This window comes from Varroa jacobsoni, unplaced genomic scaffold (genome assembly GCF_002532875.2).
Source record: "Varroa jacobsoni isolate VJ856 unplaced genomic scaffold, vjacob_1.0 scaffold_751, whole genome shotgun sequence".
NCBI lineage: Eukaryota > Metazoa > Arthropoda > Arachnida > Mesostigmata > Varroidae > Varroa > Varroa jacobsoni.
The window spans coordinates 14595-39414 of NW_019213653.1; the positions used below are offsets into that span (position 1 = coordinate 14595).

The following is a 24820-nucleotide window of genomic DNA, read 5'->3' on the forward strand; positions in this document are numbered from 1 at the left end:
TTTAACGCGGCACCTTAGAATTTCTGACAAAAACTGATGACTTCTTGTCCAGCAGGCCTCTAAAAGTTATTTGCGAGCCCATTAACTATCCAATATAACTTTCACTATCATAAGCCTAAGCTTAGACTATGTGAATGCTATTTCAGAGAAATATTAAACATTTTTTCAAAGCAGGTACTCCATTATATTCTAACGATTGTTATTCAATACCAGCGAACCAGTGTTAACTTACACACACACACATACACATGTATATATATATGTATAACTAAATACGCTTTCCACATGACTGGGATACCAAAAGTATTCAGTAGTATTTATTCGAATATAAAATCCTGATAACTGACAGGGAAGATGGAATTTAAACGAATTCGAAATAGTCTCGACCGGAGTTTCGGCTAACTCAAAGAAGGTATAGGAGGTATTCCGGAAACAAGTTATAAAAACAGTTAAAAAATCAAATGTCAAAGAAGATAAGAGAATCACAGTGATATAAAATACCATCCCACACTTGATTTGTCAGGGTAAATAAGGGCCATAGCAAGTAAATAGGCCGCTGAGATAACGCCAAATCTGGATAGGATCCGTTTTTAGGCCAAAATTGCGGCGTTCTTCTGTAACCCGGATAGAACGAGTAGGTTTTTGAGTATGAGGACACAATCAGCATAAATGGGTCAAATTTGGGCAATGCAACAGAGATCAGATTAGTGTTAATTACATATACTATGCCTAAATTACTGGAAATGAATAAATACTGTGCGCGTTCTTCCGACAAGCCGTCGATATCTGGTTTGCCAGAACTTGGGCAAAAGTTGAAGTGATATCAAGATCTCTTAGTTCCAGGCGTTATACTATGTAAAGATACAGTACGACGACGTTTGTTGACTACGGCGGACTTGTCGATTACCTGCGTGAAGTGTTCAAAATTTCAGAACGTCAACCATACCAAATGAGGTGCCTACCATGGATTTATGTTTGAAAAGAACGAAGCACACAAATGTAAGTTTGATATCGTTACAATTTTTGGAAAATCTTGATTCCGAGCGCGACAGCTCCAACTTAGCAACAAAGCTCATTCATTTATGGTTAGGCACAAAAGGCACTACGTACAATCATAAAACATACCAAAAAAACCCTTTCATAAAAAACATATTGAAGCACATTAGTACAATACGAAAACCGCATACACCATAGACATAAACACGTTTACCACACCACCGTACATATCGGAGAGAACCTAACTAGTTTGTAAACACGCGTTGCTGACACGTAACGTATTTCTAGCTGGGCACATATTCTGGAAAATCAAAAAAGCGTCTGTTAGCTATACTACAACAATTTTCAGGTTCACTTAGACAAGTTCGAATAGATGATATGCACTTATAATAGGTAGATATAGGTTTCTAAATTGGACCACAAGTTGTGGCAAATTACTTAATATCTGCATTCTTCTTTACTACTTATCGTTGACTTAATATACAATTCGAAAACCATGTCTCTTCCGGGAGTTTGTTGTACTTTCATTGTGCTGTGATTTCAGTTTGTGTTCAAGCTTCAAACAGAGTTGATGTTTGGTAGAGAAAACGCGCACTTTCGGTACCTACTTTATTTGGCCTTTTGCCAAGGTCAGGAAGCTGTCGAAGCAATCCGGGGTTAATAATATGAAAAAATATCCCTTCTCTACGACGGTACCAGGCCACACACGGCAAATTTTGTTAAAACCATACTACAAAGCCATGAGTGGGAGCCTGTTCTAGTATTTAAATAAAACACTGAGTCCTTTGTTAGGTTGACAACTCGACATTACTAAGAGCACAACCCGGTAGAAACCGAATGATACCGATCCCATAAAATTCATTTGAAATATGCTATAAGGTTACGATTCGCTAGGAACGAATATAAACGAAGTAGGCTTCTGCCGCTAGTGTCGCTGTGACTAACTCGGGATATGTGAAAAGTATTTAGTATTGCAAAACCAATACAAACGAAATTCCGCGAAATTCGAAACAGGAAATACAAAAAGCTTCCATGTTTCGGATAGTTTTCAGGAATGTTAATGCTTTACAGAGGATACTATGAAGAACCTTGCTACGTGACTGGCCCTAACTTCTCGGTAGGTAACCCCTCGGTGCAAATGTCTGACAACCGTATCTGAAAACTATGAAGACGAAACTGACCCAAGCACAACAACCCAATAAACATTACTGACTGCTGTGTCAAGCAAATATTTATGTGGTACAAACGCAAGCCTTACTAAATATTTGAAGAGATTATACTAACATATAAATACCATGTTAAATCACGGGTGACATTGTGCCCCTGACGTATTATTCCATACGGGCAATATGAAAGTACGACACAAAAGTGACTCCATTGACAGTTCGCTAGATAGCCCGAGGTCTGTAAATATTGACGTTGTCAACCACGATTTTACCAATAGCAGGATCATTTGTTACGATTAGAAGGATATAAGTAAGGTAGAATGATTTTTGCTCGTCCACAATGGAGTTCATAGGTTATCGGTTCATATCTGATAGATTAACGTGGATCGTGTTGGTTTATCGCCGACGTCGAAAGAAACATAGACGAATCGAAAAAAGGCCCTTTGGTATTCACTGGTTAGAGAGACGCACAATCAGCAACAATACATAAATGGACAACACACTAAAGCTAATAAAATATCTCTATTTGATATATAACATATCAACAGAAAATAGCAAACGTTGCCAGGTGACAGTTGTTCTCATCGTTAGATCGATAGGTCGTCATCGATAGATAGACGCCATTTAATGATTATCATTGTGTGTATTTATTAAATGCCTGCCTTACAGCATATACGGGATAATAGTATCACACAGGTCGCAGAGAAACAGCGGCCTTTTCCTCATTCCGTTTTATTTTGAAACACTCGGGTTTTTATCGCTCATCCAGGTTTATCAAATACCCCCACTGGCGCCTCGGTGACATTTTTATACTTGAATACGTTCGAATAGACGTGATAATGTAATGCCACGCGACAAGTAGCCAGTGGGTGTCGGAAAATGGACTGGACTCTTTATGCTTATTATTTGTACTCCTAAATGATTACCTACTATGCTATAGAATAATATAGCCGTGTGTTTTTTGTTTTATAGGTACCGCCAAAATAGATGGTGATTTTTATAGAACGTTAAGATTGTGTACATTGCAGTAATACTACACCACAATGAGGGCAGATACTAAAAGCAGAGTATTTGGGTGTTGTATATATCATTTCTATAATAATTATGTATTTCACAGTTGTAGGTTACGTATGGGCAGCTAAACGATTGCAGGAAATTTCGGTCGGCTGTCTACTCGTATGGTAACCATATGATTTTTCGATTAGGACCAAATCGAATAGGCCCTTTTTATCACAATTAGTTTGCCGATTTGACTAACGTACAGTCAGGTGTTTCTAGACTACTCCGGAGATCGTTCAGTAAATCCAGCACAGATTAAAGTAGAAAGAAGGACAATTACATTATCATATCCATTCGAGAAGTGGAATACATTTTGAACTAGAGAAATCTTCGCAGGTGAACAAACAATTGATTTGTTTATTTCCGACCATTCGCCACCAACCAACCAACCAACCACTGTAGAACTTGCGTCTTTTTTTCTCTGCCTCATGCCCAAAATTGTCATCATCACCCTTCTTTTTCATCATCTGTACCTTGCGTGGTAACCCACTCGTACCGGAGCGCTCGTACACCCATAGGGATTAACATCTATGCATTTACTACCGAAAACACGTTTACGTTGCGCCTCCATCTTAAGCGTCAAATATGCCTGTATATAGGGCATTTATAATTCTTCAGTTCCATTCTGTTCGCTAATGAAAAGTTTACTAGTGAATCACTGCAACAATTAATACACTTCACCTAGAGAACCGCGAGGAAACGAAAATTGGCGTGCATCGTCTATGTGAATAAAACTGAGGCGTCATCGATTCCATGCTGATAGCTTGACCAATACGAAAGAAAGCTGCCGGCTGATCGCTAGGCCATACGTCGCAAAATCTTACAGGACACAGTATATTTACCATGCTCACTTATTGAGCGTCTCGCGGATATGTCTCTGTAAGAAATTGGCCACATGAAAATTGTAAGTTTCGGGAAACTTCCGGAAGGCGAAGTGTGATCCATGTTCGAAACAAACCACCTCGGGAAGCTTATAGTTTGAAACGCCCTGTAAATGAGATACGTAACAGCGGCGTTAGCACAGTTTGATACTACTATATTAAGCTACTTTGTTGTAAAACGTGTTATCGATATTTTTTTTTTTAACACAGCATTGCACGCAACCATGCAAGTAATGCTGGCCATACGAAAAGGTAAATTTGACAGAAGTACACATGCCTAGCGGAATATTCAGCGAACAGACCTGAAGCTGAACGACACCAGTATGTAATTGTTCTTTCACTTTATCTATTCTTTAAGATTAAGTATTGATAACCGTGAATCTGTTTCGAAAATGTTTTTACCAAGCAAACATACAGCGAGATATATCTATTGTTCACAGTGTTAATCTGACAAAGAAACTCGTCCCTTGAACAGGTGAAATTGGACAATAGAAGGCATGGTATAACCATTTAGTTAAATTTTTGGTGGGCCTCATATCCCTGCAATTTAACAATGTTCGTTATTATGCTAACTATCTACGACAATAGTCCAGAATAAGTTAGAGAAGAATTACACATTGAACAATAGATACACGGTTAGTTGTTCCTACCTGTCTGGTCATAATAGCTTCGGTGTCGTCTTTGCCCGAGTACAAGTAATACGTATCCTTGTGTGGATTGCCGAGGTAACCGGCCATCTCCTCCGAGATCGCCACGTCTATCAGCTTGTCACGTTTACCATAGAGAAGTAGCGTGGGGACGCCTAAGAGACACGAGTGCATAGATAACAGATCAACTGTTAACAGGATCCCTTATAACCGAGATTGTCCTAGTGCTTATGACAAGAAATCTGACCTATTCACAATTTATTACGAGGAACTATTCTTTTTCGTGTGCTACTATTATTGTCGGACACGTCTACACACCCCGCTGATGGAGCTGACGACACCAAGGCTCGGCGTCGTCGTATCTGCTTTGAATCATGGTCATCATGGACGTCACAGTTCCAACTGTATCGGTTGAAGGCTTCGAGTATGCGGCGATAATTGCAACTGCAAAACCCATCATTGGCTTCTGAGCCCAAGGCCGGCGAAAATTTCGATTGTACCAGTGGAACAATGAAAGGGGACTTAACTGACTGTGAATACATGATACCAAAGCAGAACAATTGTTATTGTCGATAATGTTACTACATTATATCTTATGCACGCAACTATAAACAACCTATTATGTTTCTTTTGTCTTTACTTTTTTTCTCCATAGAATTGTCTACTTCTAGAGAGATTTATTACTCACGTAAGCTGTCTGCAGCCTGCCGGAGCAAAGAAGACCATAGAGTTGACCGTAATGTTAGAGTTGAGGGCCACCTGAATGGCTGAATACATCGCCGACGAATGACATAGCAGAATGTCGACCTAGAACATTGGAAAGTTGGCCATGTAGTTATAGCAGTTTTGAAGTATTCGAGGCTTCAAATTCCATTCAGCCAATACCTACGACACGCTACGTTAAAACGTATCCCTTGCACTTTCGTCGAAGCATTCTCCTTGGGATCAACAAGCACAGCCTGGACGTTTACAAGCAAGTTGTTTACCTCTTTGACGTCGATTGCTTCTAGGTAGCTTTTGAGTAGATCCGTCTTCTCCTCAAGACTGTGCCAGTAATTCTGTGTTTTCATGGAATAGTGCAAGTCTGTAATTTTCAATTAAAGTAAGATAACAGTAGTAATTGTAACGCGTATTGTTACGAAAAAACGTAGTAATTACTAGTGACGCTTGATATGATGACATAATGATATAGGCTCTTCATTTTAGGCTTTGAACACGCTAGAGACCTCGTAGTGATAGTCAGATTAGTCGACCTACAATATTATACCTGGGAAGGTCGGGACAATGACATTGGCTCCAACATGGTCGAGTGCTGGAATCAACATGTCAAAATCACGATGGGAGCCAGGAGCTCCGTGAAGAGCGACGACATTAGGTCCGCCTTGACGTCCGCGATCGAGACCCGTGTGAATGAAGGGAACCTAGCATGGCGTAGAAGGTCAGAATGAGAGCTATAATGATTACTAAATTAGCTGTCTGTGGCTGTTTATGGCTATAAATTTACTTCAAGGCCCCCTAGTCATTGCCCTGGAGTCGTTGCTTATTTGTTTAGGGACACTGTTTTGCACGAGTGCCTATTGAACGCATCCATTAATGTAGTGATCGGCCATCGATGCATTTAACTTGAAAGCAATTCGTGCGTCACCAAATGTGACTCGGGTTAATTACGTTGACCTTTTTGGTTTAGAACATCTAGTTATAGAAAGGTAGTGACTCAGAGGTCGCAACCCGTAAGACGCAGATTACTTTCCCGTAATCAAGACCGTAAGTGGAGATTTCCTGTATATTGGACATACGTGACAAATTATCCAAAAGCATCGAACAAGAAGCAGATGTGGATCGCGAATCCTCCTATTGTCGACGGTCGTACGCTTTTTTTTTGTACTTTAAATCTATCATCTGTTCGACTCTACCTCTAGTGTGAATCCGTTGGCGCTCACGTTCTCCCAGCCAGGTTTTGTATGTTTCCACTCCTTATACAATTCTTCACACGAGTGAACCTGTAACACGGCAAAAAACACCAACTTAGTACAACAACAAAGTACCCTAAAAATATAAATGTAAACCAACTTTTGTCGCAATAGAAACACTTCCAGACTACAGCCGACAAAAATACTTAGCTATAACCAGCTTTTTTTATACGTCTAACAAAAGAACAGATACTGATTTCCATTATGCTATTTATTTGTTCCGCCCACGTTTTTTGCCTGTCATTACTGTTATGAATAACTTCTCAATTTTTTCAATATACGACGTGCTATTTGTAGAGCAGGACATATTTGCTTAAATCACTCGATTGACAGGCACCGGCGGTTGGTCTATTGGTCCCAAGCACAAGTGTAAAAAATACAATGACTTATTCGACCGGTGTCTCTGCGTAGTAACACGGGGAAAGACGACTTGATCAAGGTGGCTCGTCGATCCCGTCGCTCAGAACTGTCGTAAATATTGTAACTATAAGAACGCATTAGAAGAGCGTAGTTGCCCGGCAGACAGAAAAAGTTAAATGGGGCAAATAGAACCAGATAATGACATTTTCGAATACCCCAGTGAACCAACGCACCGGAAACGAACGGCGCCGGCTTTGTCAATGAGGCCGGGCACGTGCAGCGGGTGTACACAGGTGACGATGGCAAGATTAGGGCAATCTTTTACGTGTTTTATGGCCGCCATCCGTATGTTTATTTATACGTACATCATAGCGTACACATGAAGAGTTATTTGAATATACCGTAATGAAGTTGTCAGTAGCACGCGAAAGCAATGCAGATATAATTGCAGAGTAATTATTGTACAATACATTGCTTCATTTTCCGCTTGAATCGAACGTTTAAGTTTACCGACTTATATTCTTAGGTGTGTGGTTACACGTAGTCGATGAATCAATTCAAGAAGGCGATGCGCTTCTTCTGTGGTTTGTATATATATATTTGAAGTAATAGAAATAATAATGCTCAAGCAACAGCCAGGCCTCTAGCTGATTTTTGTAGTAGATATATCTCTAACCGTGATGAATTGTGGGCGGATGCGCGTCAGGACGGTCACTCGTATCTTCATGTTTACTTATGAGATATGAACGCGCTGTACGTGGCAGGTGTCTCGGTCTAGTAATCTGTTGACAAAATGTTTCTCTCGTAGATATTTCATCTATCGTAAAAGAGAAACATGTCGTTGAAAGCTGTTGGACCCATTGATCTTCAAATAAGCTAACCGTAGAAGAGTGAGATAAAGACTCCAGCCATGTGTCGCTTTAGGAACCTTGGGGTGTATGGCTTATATTCGTACTAGCACATTTTTCTTTGAGATATTATTAAAATATTAATATTTTACTTTGGCAGATAGTCTAGTGCATACACGTTTGATAATATAGGCCTTAGAAAGAACATTAACCAAACAATTTCATGATCGTTCAAGGATATCGTTTTCTCAATAAGTACTCAATAAACTAGTAGATTTGCCGTGATCACATCAAAGATCACTGCATTTTTCTGTAAGCGCTAAGTTTCATCTACATGATGGTTCTCTCACAATGACACTTTCTTGGCCAAACTCGTCCATCAGCTTCGTGACTCTCGGCGACTCTGTGTAGAATTCAGTGCGTACAAAAGCAACAGAGAGATCACTATTGGTCGACCTATTCATTTGGCAGCAGTTAAGATTATAAAAAAATTATCAGTTACTCAATTTTTTATTGTTTTCAGCTACCTCAAATGGACGGGACCTTTTTACGGTAGAAGCTTAATGATATAGAATGGGTCCCTTACACCGTGGTAGAACGAGCTAAGCTATGTTGTTATATTCATAATGACAACCTAAATCACTTCCGCCAATGCACTTCCCAGAAGTCTCGGGAAGTGCGTCGGCAGTAAAGAACATACACGTTGATAATTTAGAAAAAGAAACGCCTTCTCGAGTAGACTTTTCTCAAAGGCCTTTTGCTTGACGCTAACTTTTTCCGAAAGAATAAAAAATCAGAAGATTTACAGCCAAACCAGTTGCTCAAAAAGCGTGAAGTAAGCGTATAAGCCGCAGACGTTTCCGTTAATTTCAATGTACGAGCACATGTACGGAACGGTGGTCGTCATCGAGAATTGTTTTATTTGGAGTAGCTTCGTCTTCTAGTTGAGTACGATATACTTGAATTCGATACCATGTCTAAGCCCGAATAAAGAAAAACTATTCTTTAGTCGTATTGAAGGCCGCTACAGTAATGCTGCCCAGCATTAAATGGGTCGATCAGGTCATATATATCCATTCAGCATTTGATCACTCTTTGTCCGTCGTTTCCAACAAGCCGTCATTATTCTAGAAGTAGCAAAGAAAATTCAAGGTAAGCGCAAAATCCTCGCCATATGTCCAGATTTAGCGGACCAGGTTGTCACATTTTCATAAAAACTACGGCCAGCACTAGTAAAGCGAATTAGTTCTCGTTTCCAAAGCTAAAACTAAAGATATTCATCAAAATATTTTGTGTACGTTTCTTTTTTAGTTTCGATGCTAATAATTTGCCTCTATTAGTCAAACGACCAGTCTCTTGGTAGGCCGCAATGTATGGTCCACAGCCCTTGTTTTACTTATCTTTCGATACTACAAAAAGTTCAGGTCTGTGGGTTTTTCCAACTGAAAACAACACTTCAGAAGACACGAATTAGGCCGATTTTTGTGGCTTGTTAAAACCTACGCATCTGGTAGTGTCTCCCTTAAAAGAAGATTTATATATGTATGTATGTATATATACCATGTGAAGTAAAAGTCATTTGCCATTTTAAGGGCCTTTAGTTTACATGCGTCGAAGTATCAGGGGAATAAAATGAAACTAACTAAAAATACTTAAACTAAAAACACGCAAAAAAGACTCTGAAACTGTCACGCTACTTTTTTACAATGTCAGAAGACTTTTCCCGACCCTGCACTTTTGCACTGTCAGTTTTTAGACACCAATGGACTTCTGATGAGCTTCAGCGGCCATTAGAAATTCGTTGAGCGCAATGAACTATGCTGAAACGATGGCCGCGACCTGATATCAAGCGCTATCGCATCACGGTCTGTGTAACTCTCCGTTCGTCGACAGGCGGCGCTGGGTACACAGTTCCTATGGCCTTGTAAAATCTCCTTCCCTTTAGCGACCGAAGCCAGTGGCGTAGATGTCATTGTTTGGATACATCACTTGGTCTTTGACTTTTTAGATTGGTTGACAATTTACATACCTAAAATGCTCAATAAGATGACAGACAACTTCTGTAACCGCTTCTGTTATTGCTGTCCGCAGATGGAACAATTTTTTAAGTTTGATGAAGTTGTGTAGGTCGTTATATCGCGATACTGAGCACAAGACTAGTAATTGAAACGAAATAGAGGTCATTTTGTTTCATTCCTCGACCTGGATAAATTTGACCTTTAGCATTCTTACTCTGCCGTTTTTTCGTTTATCAGTAAGCGAACTCTTACCTAAATAAAATATACAGGCCGCTTTGGTGCCGTAAATGGCTTCGATGCTTCTATCGTATAGGGGTGACCGCTGTTTGATCTAATATTGGGACCAGTATTGGGACATGGGTAAGCAGGTAGAATCGGTGGTTGTCCGAAAATGACAAAAAAAAAACATTCGCTATAGTTTGTCTAGTTTACTAATGTAAAAGACTTCCAGCGTTTCACCGTACATTCGAAAAGGCGGGAGGTGGCATCGTCATAAACAACTCTCCGGACCCCTTCAGATCTTTGAAAGATCGTCGCTTACATGAAGTTACACTCAGTTTGTATTTAAATACATCTAGTCTCTAAAAACGGAAACCTTTTTGATATCATTAACAATTATAAAAACAAATTGCACTTTTCACTGACCTTGATAGTGCGTTCTTTATAGAACACCTGCTGATTTTCTGTAAATAGTTGCTTTGTAGGTCGCATACGGTATGCGGGCGTCTCGGGTATTGCTGTCTGGCATGGCTGAACCATTACGGCAGTCTGAACCTGGGAAGTACTCGAACTACGAGTGAGACCCCGTACGGAAATGAAGCGCACTCGCATGATGATGCTTAATGTTACTTTTCAGCCCTTAGCAGGAACAGTAGAGGACTTTTCCAGCGATTTTGTTTGTCAACAACAGGGTCCTGATTAATACGGCAGTAAGAAAAAGCAGAATTTAATCATTTATTAAAATTATGCTATCGATGCTATTGAGGTGGAAGGTTCAAGAAATTTTGGCCATATCCAAATTTCTAGCCAAATTTCAGTAAATCAACCTAGATGCAACGAATTCGAGTACAGGAATATTCGCAAAAATTAATGGTAACGAGCGTTCAGCTTGCTGTTGACTCATGCTAATGTATGCCTTCAGCAAGTACATCCCGATAAAATTGCTATTGCAATAAAAATGTTTAACAAGATAAGACATTCTGTACGCGACGAAGAATCAGATGGCTAAGGTGTTTTCATAGTAGAAATAGTTCGTTTAGAAATGGCCGCTGCCGAAACGCTTAAGATACGGTTGAGAATTACGCGTTTGTGAACAATACCGCACATCGACATCGATACCAGGACACAGGATAGTTGTCAGGATGTTGAGGAAGTTTTGCGACACTACGGAAGACAAACTAAAGTTATGGGGAACCGCTTTAAATATCGAGAAAAGTTGACAGGACAGAAAAACGAAGGATTGCTTTTCTGCGTTCGTTTGTGCTTACAACGTTAGTATCTGTATAGATATTTACTAAATAAATAACGAAAATTAATTGCACGGAGGGTCACCTGTGACACCGTCGAACTTCGCCTGATTTTCCACCAAGTTGACTAACTTACTGAACACTTTGTGCTGATCTGTTTCGACTACGGTGTTCGCCAATCCAACCACTCGCTGATTAATGATTCTTAAGTATTAAATAACTGTCGGCGTCGTTACCTTCTTCCTGTGCAAGGCACAGCACTAAACCGAAAACGGCACCGCTGGTAAGCTATCAGCTGAGTGAATGCTACAAACTGTTACGCGGACAACATAGTAATAACGAGTCAGAAAAAGACTGTGATATGTGCGTGCTACACTGAGTTACACGTAGTTAGCCACACGTAATCTAGTTTTAAAAAGTGCGATCTTAATCCCGCTCTTCTGATCGCCGTATCAGCTGGACCAAAGCCACAGTAGGAGGCGGACGCGGCGCGTTCATTCTTACCACTCCTTCACTTTGCACACGATGAGCAAGTATTCGTATGCAATCGTCACATCTACTCTTGCCCCTCACGTCAGCTACACCGTACTTGTTAGCATTACTATTGCGCCGTCCATGACAAGAAGGCCGATAACAGCCGTTAAAGCAGTTACCATGGGCCAATATGGCATCAAGCCAGCAACTACAGAAGCCTGTCATAGTACCCTAAGTAGATAACACTAAGGCTCGCTGATTACCACGCGATACGATGACGTCAAGACAATTGAACACGAACCGCATCGCACGAAAATGGCGTGCCAAAATTCGACAAGCGAGGAGCAAAATTATGCTAGAGAAAAATGGACTATGTCAAACGCCACAGAAAATAAACGATCCTAGCGATAGTAAAGGTAGAGGTGCAGCGATTGACGCTGGCCGCCGCTATAGCGCAACATTGAAACCTGATAACAAACCAACCAATTTATAATCGCCGGTATTAGAACTGAGAAGATTAGTGATGAAATTATATGCTTTACTCAGCAACATGAAACGGATGGCATTAAATCGATCGATGTTATCAAAAGACCGATACAGATTAACGGAAAGCAAAGAACAAATGAGCCTATGTGTTGAATCCTTGCGGCTACATCACGTTATCATTGCTAGAAATGGTGCTAATCAGATACAGCAGCATGCTTGCATTAAACTGGTCCGTCAATGCAATGGATTACGAATTTCGCGGCATAGCGTAAGTAGTCAGTGGTGCCTAAAACTAATCACAAGGGCACGTCGTAAGGTTTGGTCTTATTCAATAGATTAACATTAAACTAATAGTTTATCGATCCATTCACCCATACGCATGACACTCACTCAGCCGTACGCATTCGGTAGGGCGTACTTATGGCATGCGTATATCATACACTAAAGCTAAAACAAGGCGCAGTCGTCCTAAGATGCGTATCGTTGTGCCAATATATAGTATTGTGCTGATCTCAGTGATGACGCGCAATGGGAGCACGCCAGCCTAATAGGCTTAGCTATACATAATTCGTTTATAGGTATACAAAATAGTCTATATTCGAAGCCAGACGTAAATACGCAGTTCCTCCCACGCCGGGAGGGACCGCCAGCCGCCTTAGACAAGGTTTAGCTAAGGCAGTAGTCGAAAAGTGATTGTTCTGCTATACGTTAAGTTACATCAACGCCTGTACCAATGTTTTTGTTACTGTTATTGCCGTCGACGTCGATGTTTACCGAGCTTCGACCGAGCGGCTTGACAGCTCACGCTTGACCAACCGGCGGACGTCACATCGCCACCATCATCGATGAGAAATGGATTGACGGTGTAGTGGAAAGCCTCATTAGGGTCAAGCGCTTAATGCCGGCCTACTATCGGAACGCGCATTGTAGCAGGAATTTTGCAGCTATTTTTAGAACCGCGCGTTACATAAAAAGTACAAAGAGATAGATGCTTCGAATCTCTGCTCCGATAGGAAAAGTTAGTGATAGTAGACCTGCTTTCGCAGTAATGACAGTTGACGTCAACTGGATACAAACAGAAAACATGCTCTTAAAGGCGTAATCCTTGCTATTTTCAAATCTAGTAACGCGCCTGCCACTCTGAAAAAGTTAATAAGCAGTATGTCAATTGAAATTTATCGGTGTCATCAGTGAAAAATCGGACAAGACTTGTGACGCCTTTCCATATTCCTACATAGGGTGTTCGTTTTCTCCACTAAATTCATCTCTTGAGTTTAATCATGCCTGGTTCGGCCATGGCTAAACGAAGGTAATACATTCCTTCTGTCTTGCCCGCTTGTAATTTTATCGATAATTAGGTTTAGTTTATATTTACGCAGCCCTCAAAAATCCGCCATTATTGATACGCCACGTGTAGGTTTCACTCTTACAAAACAAATGACAATAGAAGTTCTGTCTTAAGGATTGTACGCCATTCTAGCCTTTGACGGAGAGTGACTGAGAAACTATTCGCAGTGACCCCTTTTTTCGTACCTAATGCGTTTCATTTCGTACATGCGATACAGTTTCAATGCCAAATTAAATTACCAACATATTTCTCTTACTCTAATTGTTCTCTTGCATTGTTTTCAATGGCTAATGATGAAAAAAACTCGTCAGTTATTGATATAGTATTCTTTTATTAACTGGCTCTTTGAAGAGGTAATAGAGAAAAATAATTCTTAGCAAATATTAGCTATGCACCACGGCCTTTACAATGTCCATGAGATTATTTCATCTGATACGGACGCATACGCTAGCACCGAATATAGCATCGTTCTATTCGATGCAGAAGGCAGATCACTGGTCTGATCGCTACATAGAGAACAATTGTGAAGCATTTCCTGTAGTTGTAGCTCAAAAACCATGTCCTAAACATACGGTATAATAGAGACACCGAAATACTATCCAAATCCAAACTATCAGGTCAATGTATCTTAGTATGGTAAATAAATTTTCCGCAAAGCAGCGCAAACCACGAGTGCAATTTTTTTACAATTGATGGAGGAAGAGTCAGGGAAAGTAGACAGTCATTATAGACATTAGTGAGAGGTTTCCGCGTGCTGTTTTAAAACAAGCTATTTCAGCATTATCCATGACAGTCCAATGTGAATGGTCGAAAAGTTAGCCCTAGTAAACATAACAAAAGAAAGAAAAAATTCTGAATAATTTGAAAGATTTTTCCTTACAGTTTGAACAAAAAAAAAATAGAACATAGTAGACTTTCTTCAAATCATTAAGACACTTTTTTCAAGCTGTCCGGAAACACCTTTGTTTATGTGTATATTAATAGTTTCAAATTTTCAAATCCCGCCAACAACACATACCCAAGCAGCTTATGTCAATAGAAAAAAAGACAATCCTTTATATAGATCAATACCTGTTTTTCTATAATTGTTTTTATGTACAAGTTTTGACAACCCTGAACTTGTTTTTACTGTACTAAATAGCTTCTTTTAGAAGAAATCAAAACATTTTTTTCAAATTATTTCCCTCATCTCGTTCTGGAGTTTTCGATAACCAGAACAAAACCTGAATTTCACAGTCGCAAATCGACTTTAGAACGAACACGAGGCTTACTAGCAGAAGTCGTAATGTTATATGTGTTATAAAATGGGCATATGAAATCCTTAAGGTTCTATGTGCCGTAGAGTATTATTCTGTTATATCCAGTTACGGAACCTAAGGGATACAAAGTAATGAGTAGACACACTGACTATATTACTATATTATTAACAGTTCCGAACAAATTTATCTATTATCGTCGCGCACAGCTGACAGCCTCATTCTGGTCCTAACAATTAAGGTATCAGATTGGGTCATCTGCTAGCCGCTATGCCTAACTCAGGCATGCGATTTCGTCTTCTATTCAGGAGACGATATTGATTTACCGAGGTATCTTGGCCGTGTGTCTTTTCCAATCCCAACACAATGCGAGTCGTTCGTACGAGACGGTACCTGCTGACGCTCCTGTGTCCGGCTGAGATCTCACTTCCGTTACAGCTATCGCCGTTATGATGATTGACAAAATAACTTCAAGTTAATGATCAGCCGAAGGAAGTTATCATTATCATCGTCGCCACCGTTATAACTAGTCGTAATGATAGTCCCGCCATAATCCACTAGCAAAACACAATGCCGCTGCCCCCACTCCATTGTATTTGACCCCGTCTTGGAAAACTTTCTTCGTATTGTGGCGCCACAAAATGACAGCCGGCGCCGTGGCACGCTAAGCCCAGATGGCCGACGAAGCGGTTCCAATAAACTGCCAGTTTCTTATGCCTGGTCACAAAACTACGTTGCAAGCTGCCTATCTGCTAGCGATGCACTGACTCAGCTATTTTTCTCAGATGAGCAGAGCTGTCTATGAACCTTGGCAATGCTGGAGACGTAAGCGTTAGGTGCAAAATTAACAACGGCGTCAAAAGAAGTACGACAGAAAGCCCAAGAGAGCCAGTGGATAGTCTGAGAGTTTTCTTATCCTTTTTAACTTTAAGTTAGAAGAAATAAAACTTAGAAACGGCTCTAGTTATTTTTATAATGATTAACGCTCAATAAGTCCTAAAGCTACTAAGAAAAAGATGTAAGCAGATATGAAGCTGGCTGATGACTTAAACATTATTATAAACTTGAATGTGATTGAAGGACAAAATATAGACGGCAAATTTTGATGAGTCGACCTAATATATCAGAAAAAGGTCGATAAAAACCTACAATAAAGAGTCACAGCCTTTTGAATCAAGTGACGTGTCAGTTCCGATGTCAAAATTTATCCCGAAAGCCAGTACGTTATTAACACTGGACAGTTATGCGCCAGACGATTTGTTCAACCTGTGGCATAAGAATACACATAGTCTGTGAGGCCATGCGTAATTGGTATAAAAAAGTGCTTATTTGAATTTTACTTCTAAGAACACTGTTTTTCGAGTATCATGATAATAATATCTCGTCTGCTTTTTACTCACTTAATGTACACTATATAGTTTGCATAAATGCGTACGTATCATATCTAAGTCACCCTGATGTTCCTCCCACCATTAGAAAGCTGGCAGTACTAAATAGTCCTATGAGATTCCCATAAGCAACAATTGTTCCTTAGCAAAAGCCTCTCCTCATAAAATGATTCGGGTTATCATTTGGCTCCATCATGACACCGGGGGGGTCGCGTCGTTGCTTCATGTCTTGCCATCGACATATACTACACGATTCATATGAATAAATAATATTACAAAAGCTCCATAATGAACGCATATATACAATCGCTTTATCCAGCGTTCACGTGAGTGATTCACGGAAATCACGCCCGCTATTAGGCTCCTTACGTCAATAACGATACTCCTACAAGCAAGCACATATACACATCAAATTCGGCTGACACCATTTTCGTTAGGTGTATCACTATTCACTAGCTTTCCTATTGCTGGTAATCCAAAAAAGACATATCAGCTGATTGAAATGCACACACACTCGAATGAATATCTCCCGTACCCTACGGATTTGTAGGTAGTCGACGAAATGACTTTGTTGTCTCTGATATCTGTCAGATAGGACACCTCCACAAACGGAGCCGGGAGTCACACAGTCTGAAGAATTCATGCAGTCGATAACAATCACTGGTACTTTTACAGACCGGTCTGTTCTAATTGCGAAGGACAGATCGCATTTACAACGCGAAATGACGCAACTTCGAGTGAGTTACGCTCAAGATGTCTAGAAGCGTTCGCACCGTTTAGCCACTGCTTTTGAATCCCATCGATCCACTTGACTATATTGGCGCCCCAGGTTCACTATCATATATATTCATTAGACCGCCTTACGTAGCTTGTGAGGTGTGCGGCGCTTCCGTTCCCTACTTGGCCTGGGCAACTTCGTGGACGCAGCAATATCACTTTAGCCTACTATTTCAAACGATCTAGAAATCTTACACTGGCTAATCCGTTGAACTCACTGACTCATTCGGTAAGTCAAACAATTTCCGTTTGCCGATTGACGATCACAGTTAAACTAGGCTACAACAATTAGATTGTCCGCGGGATCTGCGGCCCTCACGAACACTCGCGTCTTCACTGCTACACGCAACAGCGCCCTTCTACTATGGCGCGCTCTGAACGTCAGCTGATTCGGTGTATCACTGATAGGAGCCAGCCGAAGACCGCCGGTGCGTTGGTGGAAAGGGCGCAAGATCGGACCATCGAACCACTGCTGGTAGCGCCCTCAGGTGAGGGTGGCTGAAAACTTTGCCACCGTAGCCAAGACCGTCTTTTGCCACTACGCCCGGTACGTGCGCGATTACCTACGCTGCTCCGCTACGATCCCAACGGCATACATATTGCCGCATCATATGTTATTATCGGCACCGTGTTGTAAGAACGTAACTGGCAGGCGTGTCGTTGGGGGCCAAGCAATCGTTGGTTCGAAAGAAGTGACTTGGTTGACTTTCCAACCTAATAAATGTTAATATTAATACGCACTAACTAATTTAGCATGACGTATTCGCTTGGGGGCGGGTTGACTCTAAGAAAATATCACGGGTACCCCGATTCGAACCAGGCAAGCAAGAAACGTAGACGTGGAAGTGCTTTGGCATGCGAGTCGATCACAATTTGTATTCCTGAATATAATACAAATACCAATAGTCGTAGTCAAGCACTACATGTGCCTAGTCCCCGAAACGCTTTAGTGTATCAGCGGCGATAGAAATCATAGCGGCTGTTGTAGAGTTCTCATAGGCACAAAGATATCACACTTTGAATATTACTTAATGTGACTTAGGTAACGAATCTCTTTAACGCACTCTACTTGTCCATTTATTGCATAAGTTTGCAACCATAGCGTGTAGTAATTTAGTACTCATTATATGAGGCGCGTTCTACTCAAGGTAGCGATACTTAAACTGCAATCGGCAACCATTTTGTATAGCTTCTTAGAAAAGCCCGCGCCCTTTATGCAGATGCCAAAAGCATTGAGTATTTGGCATTCACGAAAACAACATAGCGTGCCATTTAATCAAATGGTTAAAATTATTGAATTAATTATTCCTAGATCAATGCTAGGGTAGTTTAGTACGAGAAATTAATATCACAAGTTTTACGTCCGGCAGTCTAGCCTATATGTAATGCTTCAAACGGCTGGCTTTTACTAGTACAGAACCAAATTCCGAATTCTAATCTGGAGGATTCCATGTGTCTCTAGATTTAATATGTGACATTACAGGGACAGGTACGAGATTAACGGACAGAAAACAATGTTTTTTGTAATTTGGGGCCCACTAACAGCTTACGCAACAGCCAACACTGCAGGGAAGTCTCGAGCTTCCTCTCTTTGTCGGGGGTTTGTTTCTAAAGGGCAGTTCAGTGTTCTACCAGTAAACAACTGAAGTTAGCAAGATGCACGCGTCCCTATCTTCTCTGAATACATCCTTTAATACAATAGCTTCTCTGAGTTAGGCAATTCAACGAAGCACACAATTTTTTCTATATTGTAGCAACGACGATGCTTGATTGCTCTAGGATGGTGATTGACCGGGGTACAGGAGGGTATTAGATACCTACCACAAGCCGGAACTGCAATAATTTGAACGTCCGTCTCAATTATCCACGTTGCCGGGTAGAACGCCCTCATTACGCGCCCAAACTTTTCGGACATCCTATAAATTAACAGTGGGACACCGTTGCGTACGACCCGCGTAAGCGATACATGTATCGTGCGACTCACTAAACAACCCGATCCTGCCCCGAACTTAGGCAGTAACTTCCGTGGTGTGTTGGCGTGGAAGTCGTAGGAAGATGGATTTCGCAGCGAGGGCGCGAAGAGGGTGTCTCTCTAAGGACTCGCCTTCGTTAGCGAAGCTGGAGGTGAACCTCTGTTCCAGCTTGGATAACGAAGCACCGGGTTTTTGAACTAACCGCGATTTCGTCGGCTGTTCTGGCACAACGGCGTTAAACCCCTTTAGTAATTCGGATGGCCTTACGTGTAGAGCTTCGCTGGCCTTTGCATACAATTTGAAAGTAGCCATCGTGAACATCGCGAGGATGGGGGAGTCGGAGGACTCCAGCAGTCGCACAGAGATTCTCCAGTAACCGTATAGATTGTACCGCTCCACCATTCCGCCCCCCTTCGGGCCTATTTTGGTGGTCTTTACATGGCGAATATTGGGGCGTGCTAGATGTTGCCGGATACATCGGCCCCAAAAGCAGCTGGAATTATCTGCAAAGACCGTGTAGAGGGCTCTGTACCGGTCCCAAGGGGTGGAGAGAACCTGTACTAACACTTAGTCCACGTCTAGCCGAGAAAGGGTGAACAAAACGAGCGCAAAAATAAAAAATCACTGTTACAAAACAAAGGCGCCTAGGCCGCTGTTCCCAGGCAAGCATAGTGGCCCTACAAGTTCAGGCCTAAAAAAAGCAACGGTGGTTCTATAGGCGTCTGGAGCGGAAGGCTCTCATCGTCTGATTTTGTACGCTGACAAGTGCTATAACTGCGGACGTGCTCTTGGATCGTTGTTCAGACGTCTCTTTCGGGAAAGTAACGCAACGTAAACCGGTAAGCAGTTTTTGTTAAACTCGGACGGCCTTAATAGCAAAGAGCGCATACAGCCGACTGCGCTAATCGCGGGGACCCCGATTAGAGACCCCGTAGCCCAAAACGGTACATAGTATCTACCTATAGAAATGGGCCAGGAAACTTCAATCCTTTGACGGCAATACGATCTAGCCGTTCCATAAGCATGGTCACCACCAAGGCCAGCTGATGTGGTACAGACGATTCGTGGCCGGCTCTGTCACTAATCATTTTTAGGATTAGTGACGGTGCGTTCGTATTGCAGTTTGCCGTGCTGCGCAAGTGGCGCACACGAAGTCATACTTCAACAGCTCCAAAGCCCACCAGGCCAGATCGCCGCAACGGTCCTCTGTTTTGCAGGTAGTAAAACTGCGCTGTTGTCAGCGACTACGGGTAAAATTTATTACCTAGACAACAGCCACTGTGTCACTGACAAATGCCACTTCGTCTGGTGGAATGCAAGGACTACTAGGCATTTCAAGTCGCCGTCAAACTAGACGAGCAACAGCTCCAGGCTGGCACCACTCGCATCGGTCCGTTCTTCGGTCGGCAAGTCTATTGGCGAATTTCACAGGACGGATCCACTCGTCATGGCCTATTTCGAAGCCACGTCTTCTCATGAGGCATAGGTCACGCGAAGGGCAGTTCTGGTTTCAGCAAATCTTACAGCAACTTGTAACTTTAGCGAAGCCTGCTACAAACCGGCGGGTATAAGATGCCGGTCTCGGGAAGCCTTGTAACCGACTAGTAGTAATCGATGGCGCCGTGACGTCTATCGCCGTAATCTTTTCCGGGTCAGGGGAGTTTCCCAGCGGGGAAACTGTATGTTCAAGGTATACGACTTTCTGCGTAGTGAACGAACACTTCGACGCACACCGAGGTTATTTAAGTCCTTTCCGAGGATTGTGCAGATGCTCCTCGAACCCCGAGAAAAGACGATGATATTACTGATATGGCCAAAACCATACATTGCCGCAATTGCCTTAATACCGGGTTCATCAGCCGCTGGAACGTCGCCTGGCAATGAGCATTGGGCAAAGGGCATCCGCTTGGATTGATATAGACTGTATGGGTTATACAGTGCAGTTTTTTCATTTCCTTTAGCTGCCATGGAGATTTGCCGATAGTCTTTCGCTAGGTTCAAGCAGGAAGGTATTTGGGCTCCTTCTAACTTATTAATGACATCGTCGATCCTAGACAATGGAAAACGTTTTTGTCATTGCGTTCAACTTGCGATAATCACCATAAGAGTGAATCAAATTGTCTTACTTTTCTACCAGGACGAACGGAGAAATTTACGGATTGGACGAAAGGTTGATCGCATTGTCATCCAGTATCTGCTATACTTCCTTTGCGATGCGATCCCATGTCGCAGACGCAGCTTACCAAGAGTGTGCATACCGAAGAGAATGATCATCGCTGGCGAGGTGCGTTACGGGTAACTTGTTTGGTTTCTCGAATAAATACCTGATCTCATAAAGTAACAGCCTCACCACATACTTACAAATGTTATTGATTCTGGCTATTGCCGATACACAGGCCAATATACGGTATACATTTTTCATTTCATCTTTGCTTTATTCTATACGTGGGAAGATCAAGTAACCAGGTAAGTTTCTCTAACGTAGCCAACAACATAGTATCGTAACCTTTTAAACAGGAGCACCACAAAAATGGAAACTGTAGTCTCACAATCCATCGTATATACGCGTACATTTGTATTTGTAAAGCTTTTTATTGTGTTAATTTTGATAACAAAACACGTAACTGCTGGTGGTTTGTAATCAGATGATTGGCGTTTGTTCAGGTTCGGTGTTTGCAGTGTTTTAACCCGTATCTCTTAAATTCTCAAATTCATTGGTCTTCACAAGGTCAGCTACCTTTGTGTATTGCTTAGTTAGACATATTAAATGCAACGCTTGCGAGCGCTGCGACCACTGCATCTATATCATAATAAGCACTGCACGTGCACGGGAAACACCTGTAACGGCATACTGCGGGGCGGTGAGCTTGACACGACAAAGCCGATTATTAACCGGTTTGCAAAAAAAAATGCATTTAATCGAAATTAAAAAGGGAATCGGCAACAATGTTCACACTTGAGCTAAACTTTTGAGTAACAGACACTATGAATAAATAAATGCAAAATTATATAGTAGGCGTAAGCGTAAGTGCCCATACAACAGGTTCTACTAGTATTCTCCGCGTCAGTTGTAGGTAAGCAGAAAACGTATTTTCCGGAAGCCAAGGGCCATACAAGTTTTTTTTTTCATTTTAACGCAGTCATGCTTTGTATGACGAACAGTTCGCTGCTTGCCGAACTTAAAAAGTACTAAGATACATAAAAAAAAAGGTCCTCCTGTGTGAAAAATAAGAGTATCGAGAGCATTTTTGCACCAACTATTAATTAACAGAAACTATTAACCATGGCTCTAGCATTACGATACTGTTAAAACAACATACACCAAATGAATCTAGACTTTCGTAATTGTTCCATCAATGCACAATAAGCGCATACGTGCAAACAGAGTTAGTTTGCATGGACACATTGTATAGAAGGTGCAGAGGGAAGCTTTCACACAGGTCGGTATTCACCGCAGTGATCAAAAACGTACCACAGTGTTTTAGATACTGTGTTAAACAAAAGCTTTAAAGGCAGCTTTAAACAAAGGCTTTAATAGTGCAACAATGATAAACGCGCAGATGATTTGAAAGACATTTTCGCCGCTGGACGGTTTTAACAATGACGTTGCATATTTTTGTGATGGTTTGCGATGAAACCCAATGAACTGAGAAGGGAACACACATAAAATGAGGGTAAGCTATAATGATAAAAAATGAAAAAGCCAGTTGGTTTTATTTCTCATCGAACGAACGATTTCTGACGGGTATTTTATGGAAAAGCCTAATTAATAACATCCCTTGATGGAACGTGTCGAAGACTTCCGGCCCAATAAATGCTACGCACCCCTCCTGAGCAAGACCCAGCCTTATGTACCCTTACACGTAGATCGGCCTTCGTTTGGTAATTAAGTTGATAACTTAAGATTTCCCTGGCTCCTTTCGGGTCAATGATCATCGTCGTATAGTAGGTGCATATAGGAGATGGCATGCAAGACCCCATCCATTTGAAGCGTGGCTCTTAGTTACTTAACAATCGCGACTGTCCACTGACTCAGGAGATAGTATATGGTCTTTCTCCGAAGAAGCAGAGTCAGAACGACTCAGCACGAATCGTGACACACGGTTGCAACGATATTTGCCGCAATGACGAGGTTCGACAGTTAGAGGCTGGCGGCTGACCGGTTGAAGCAGCAGTGTTATGTATTCACAGACGGCCGGAACTGGAAATACGTTTATTGTAATTCTTATAATTTTATGTCCGTTTTAATACGAAGGCAATCTGCAGAATCAGGGTTCCTCAGTCGGGTCCACTTCCTTGCAAGGTAGGTCAGGATCACTGAAAGTTATTTGGATTCCATTAACCATACTAATTGAATTTCCTAAGACCTTATAAAATTACACAACGCATGGTAGACATATACGGACCACTAAACAAAAGTTCAGTGTTTTACGTTCGGTCGCTTCACTTTTCTACGCTTGCTTTAACAATATTAGGTTCAAAGTTTTGTGTGCTTCAAACTAAAAGGGAACAGAAAGATGGCAGAAAATAAATATTTTGCCCATAAAAATTGGATAAACATATTCGACGAGTTTGTTATATCTTCTGAAGTACGCTCTATTCTTCTCGACAAACTTCTGTTTCAGACTCCAAGGGGTCATGACCTTTATCAAGGTCATGACCCCTTGGAGTCATGGAATGACTCCATCCTTGAAGTGTTCCTGCTCAATTCCATGAAAACATCATGCGCGCACCCATAAGCTCAATCGTGAGCTGAATATAATAGTAATAATAATACTAAAAAGTTATTTCACTAGTAAGGTAACAAAATCCTCTGTTGAAACAGGAATAAAATAATTATTGCTATTCAGAACAATTTCATTATAAATGCGTTTGTATCCCCCCGAACTAATTCGGTTGTGTGAACGCATTAATCTTCCTCATGTCGCCTGCAATTGATAAACTATAAACTAGTGCTCGATAGATCGCCTCTTCGTTCTTCTCCTTTGCGAGATCGACTTTTTATTTATTTGGTGACTTGAAGTCACAGGAGCGAATTAGCAAAGGTCCTCAATAAAGTAGACCAATATCTAAATTAGATATTATTCTAAACATCGTTGATGTCATCGTAGCAGGAGTCACCTGGAAAAGATCCTTACAGCGTTTGACAACGCGAAGTTTTTGCCTAAGAAAGGTAAAATATAAACTAGTCACCTCTATATAGGATATGTGTGTCAAACGAAAATGGTTTCTTCGCAAATTTCCCATAAAGGAAAACAGACAACTCTGCCATACCTTTTACCATTCGATTATTTTCATCCGCAATTAATTTACCAATATCACTGGTAGACCACACTAAACGTTTGCCGTATTACTGGGGAATGGCAAGCGTTTACCGGCGGCCAAGGTCATGCAACCTGAGGTTACGGACTCTGCTTGGAAAAGCCCTATTCAGATGTACCGTGGGCACGTTCAACTTAAATCAGTATAGGACCCAGTCATATCATCATAACTGTGTAGTGGTAGTATGCTTCTCCCCAACCTCCTCAAATTCGGAACCCAGCCTTTGAAGCTACGTACAACCCACCCCAGTTAGACTTTCTAGTGGGGGGCAAATCTTATATGCTGTACTGAATAGGTGACACAATAAGAATAGCTTAAGAAAGAATGGTAGTATCTCGTCCTGAATATATATTTATAGGTCCATGAATTTTAAAGACCGTACGTT

General features: G+C 41.4%; 1 protein-coding gene across 10 annotated transcripts; it reads right to left on the reverse strand.

Moving 5' to 3' along the window:
* Positions 1–286: 286 nt before the first annotated feature.
* Positions 287–17536, reverse strand: LOC111263253 (uncharacterized protein F35H12.5). 10 transcript variants are annotated; one of them, XR_002682118.2, is made up of 10 exons: positions 11497–11887; positions 10591–10859; positions 6663–6749; positions 6017–6170; positions 5736–5833; positions 5438–5556; positions 5068–5279; positions 4753–4904; positions 3903–4209; positions 287–1297 (listed from the first exon to the last, which is right to left on the reverse strand). XR_002682118.2 is itself a non-coding variant. In XM_022838187.2 (10 exons), exons 3-10 carry the CDS (start codon positions 10774–10776, stop codon positions 4069–4071), a joined length of 1149 nt encoding a protein of 382 aa, XP_022693922.1. In that variant the 5' UTR covers positions 10777–10859; positions 15302–15413; positions 16899–16913; the 3' UTR covers positions 2670–4068. The 10 variants fall into 10 exon arrangements, 9 of the variants coding, with proteins under 9 accessions (XP_022693922.1, XP_022693919.1, XP_022693920.1 ...); XM_022838187.2 differs by lacking the exons at positions 287–1297; positions 11497–11887 and adding exons at positions 15302–15413; positions 16899–16913 and having other exon boundaries at positions 2670–4209; XM_022838184.2 differs by lacking the exons at positions 287–1297; positions 11497–11887 and adding an exon at positions 17336–17536 and having other exon boundaries at positions 2670–4209.
* Between the last annotated feature and the right edge of the window lie 7284 nt (positions 17537–24820).

Coding starts and splice junctions, on each gene's coding strand:
- LOC111263253 (XM_022838184.2), bottom strand. CDS start 10,776: ATGCGAGTGCGCTTCATTTCCGTACGGGGTCTCACTCGTAGTTCGAGT. Junction 5,557..5,735: donor AAGCAATCGACGTCAAAGAG/GTAAACAACTTG, acceptor CCAATGTTCTAG/GTCGACATTCTGCTATGTCA. Junction 4,905..5,067: donor TCGTCAGCTCCATCAGCGGG/GTGTGTAGACGT, acceptor CGTGTCTCTTAG/GCGTCCCCACGCTACTTCTC.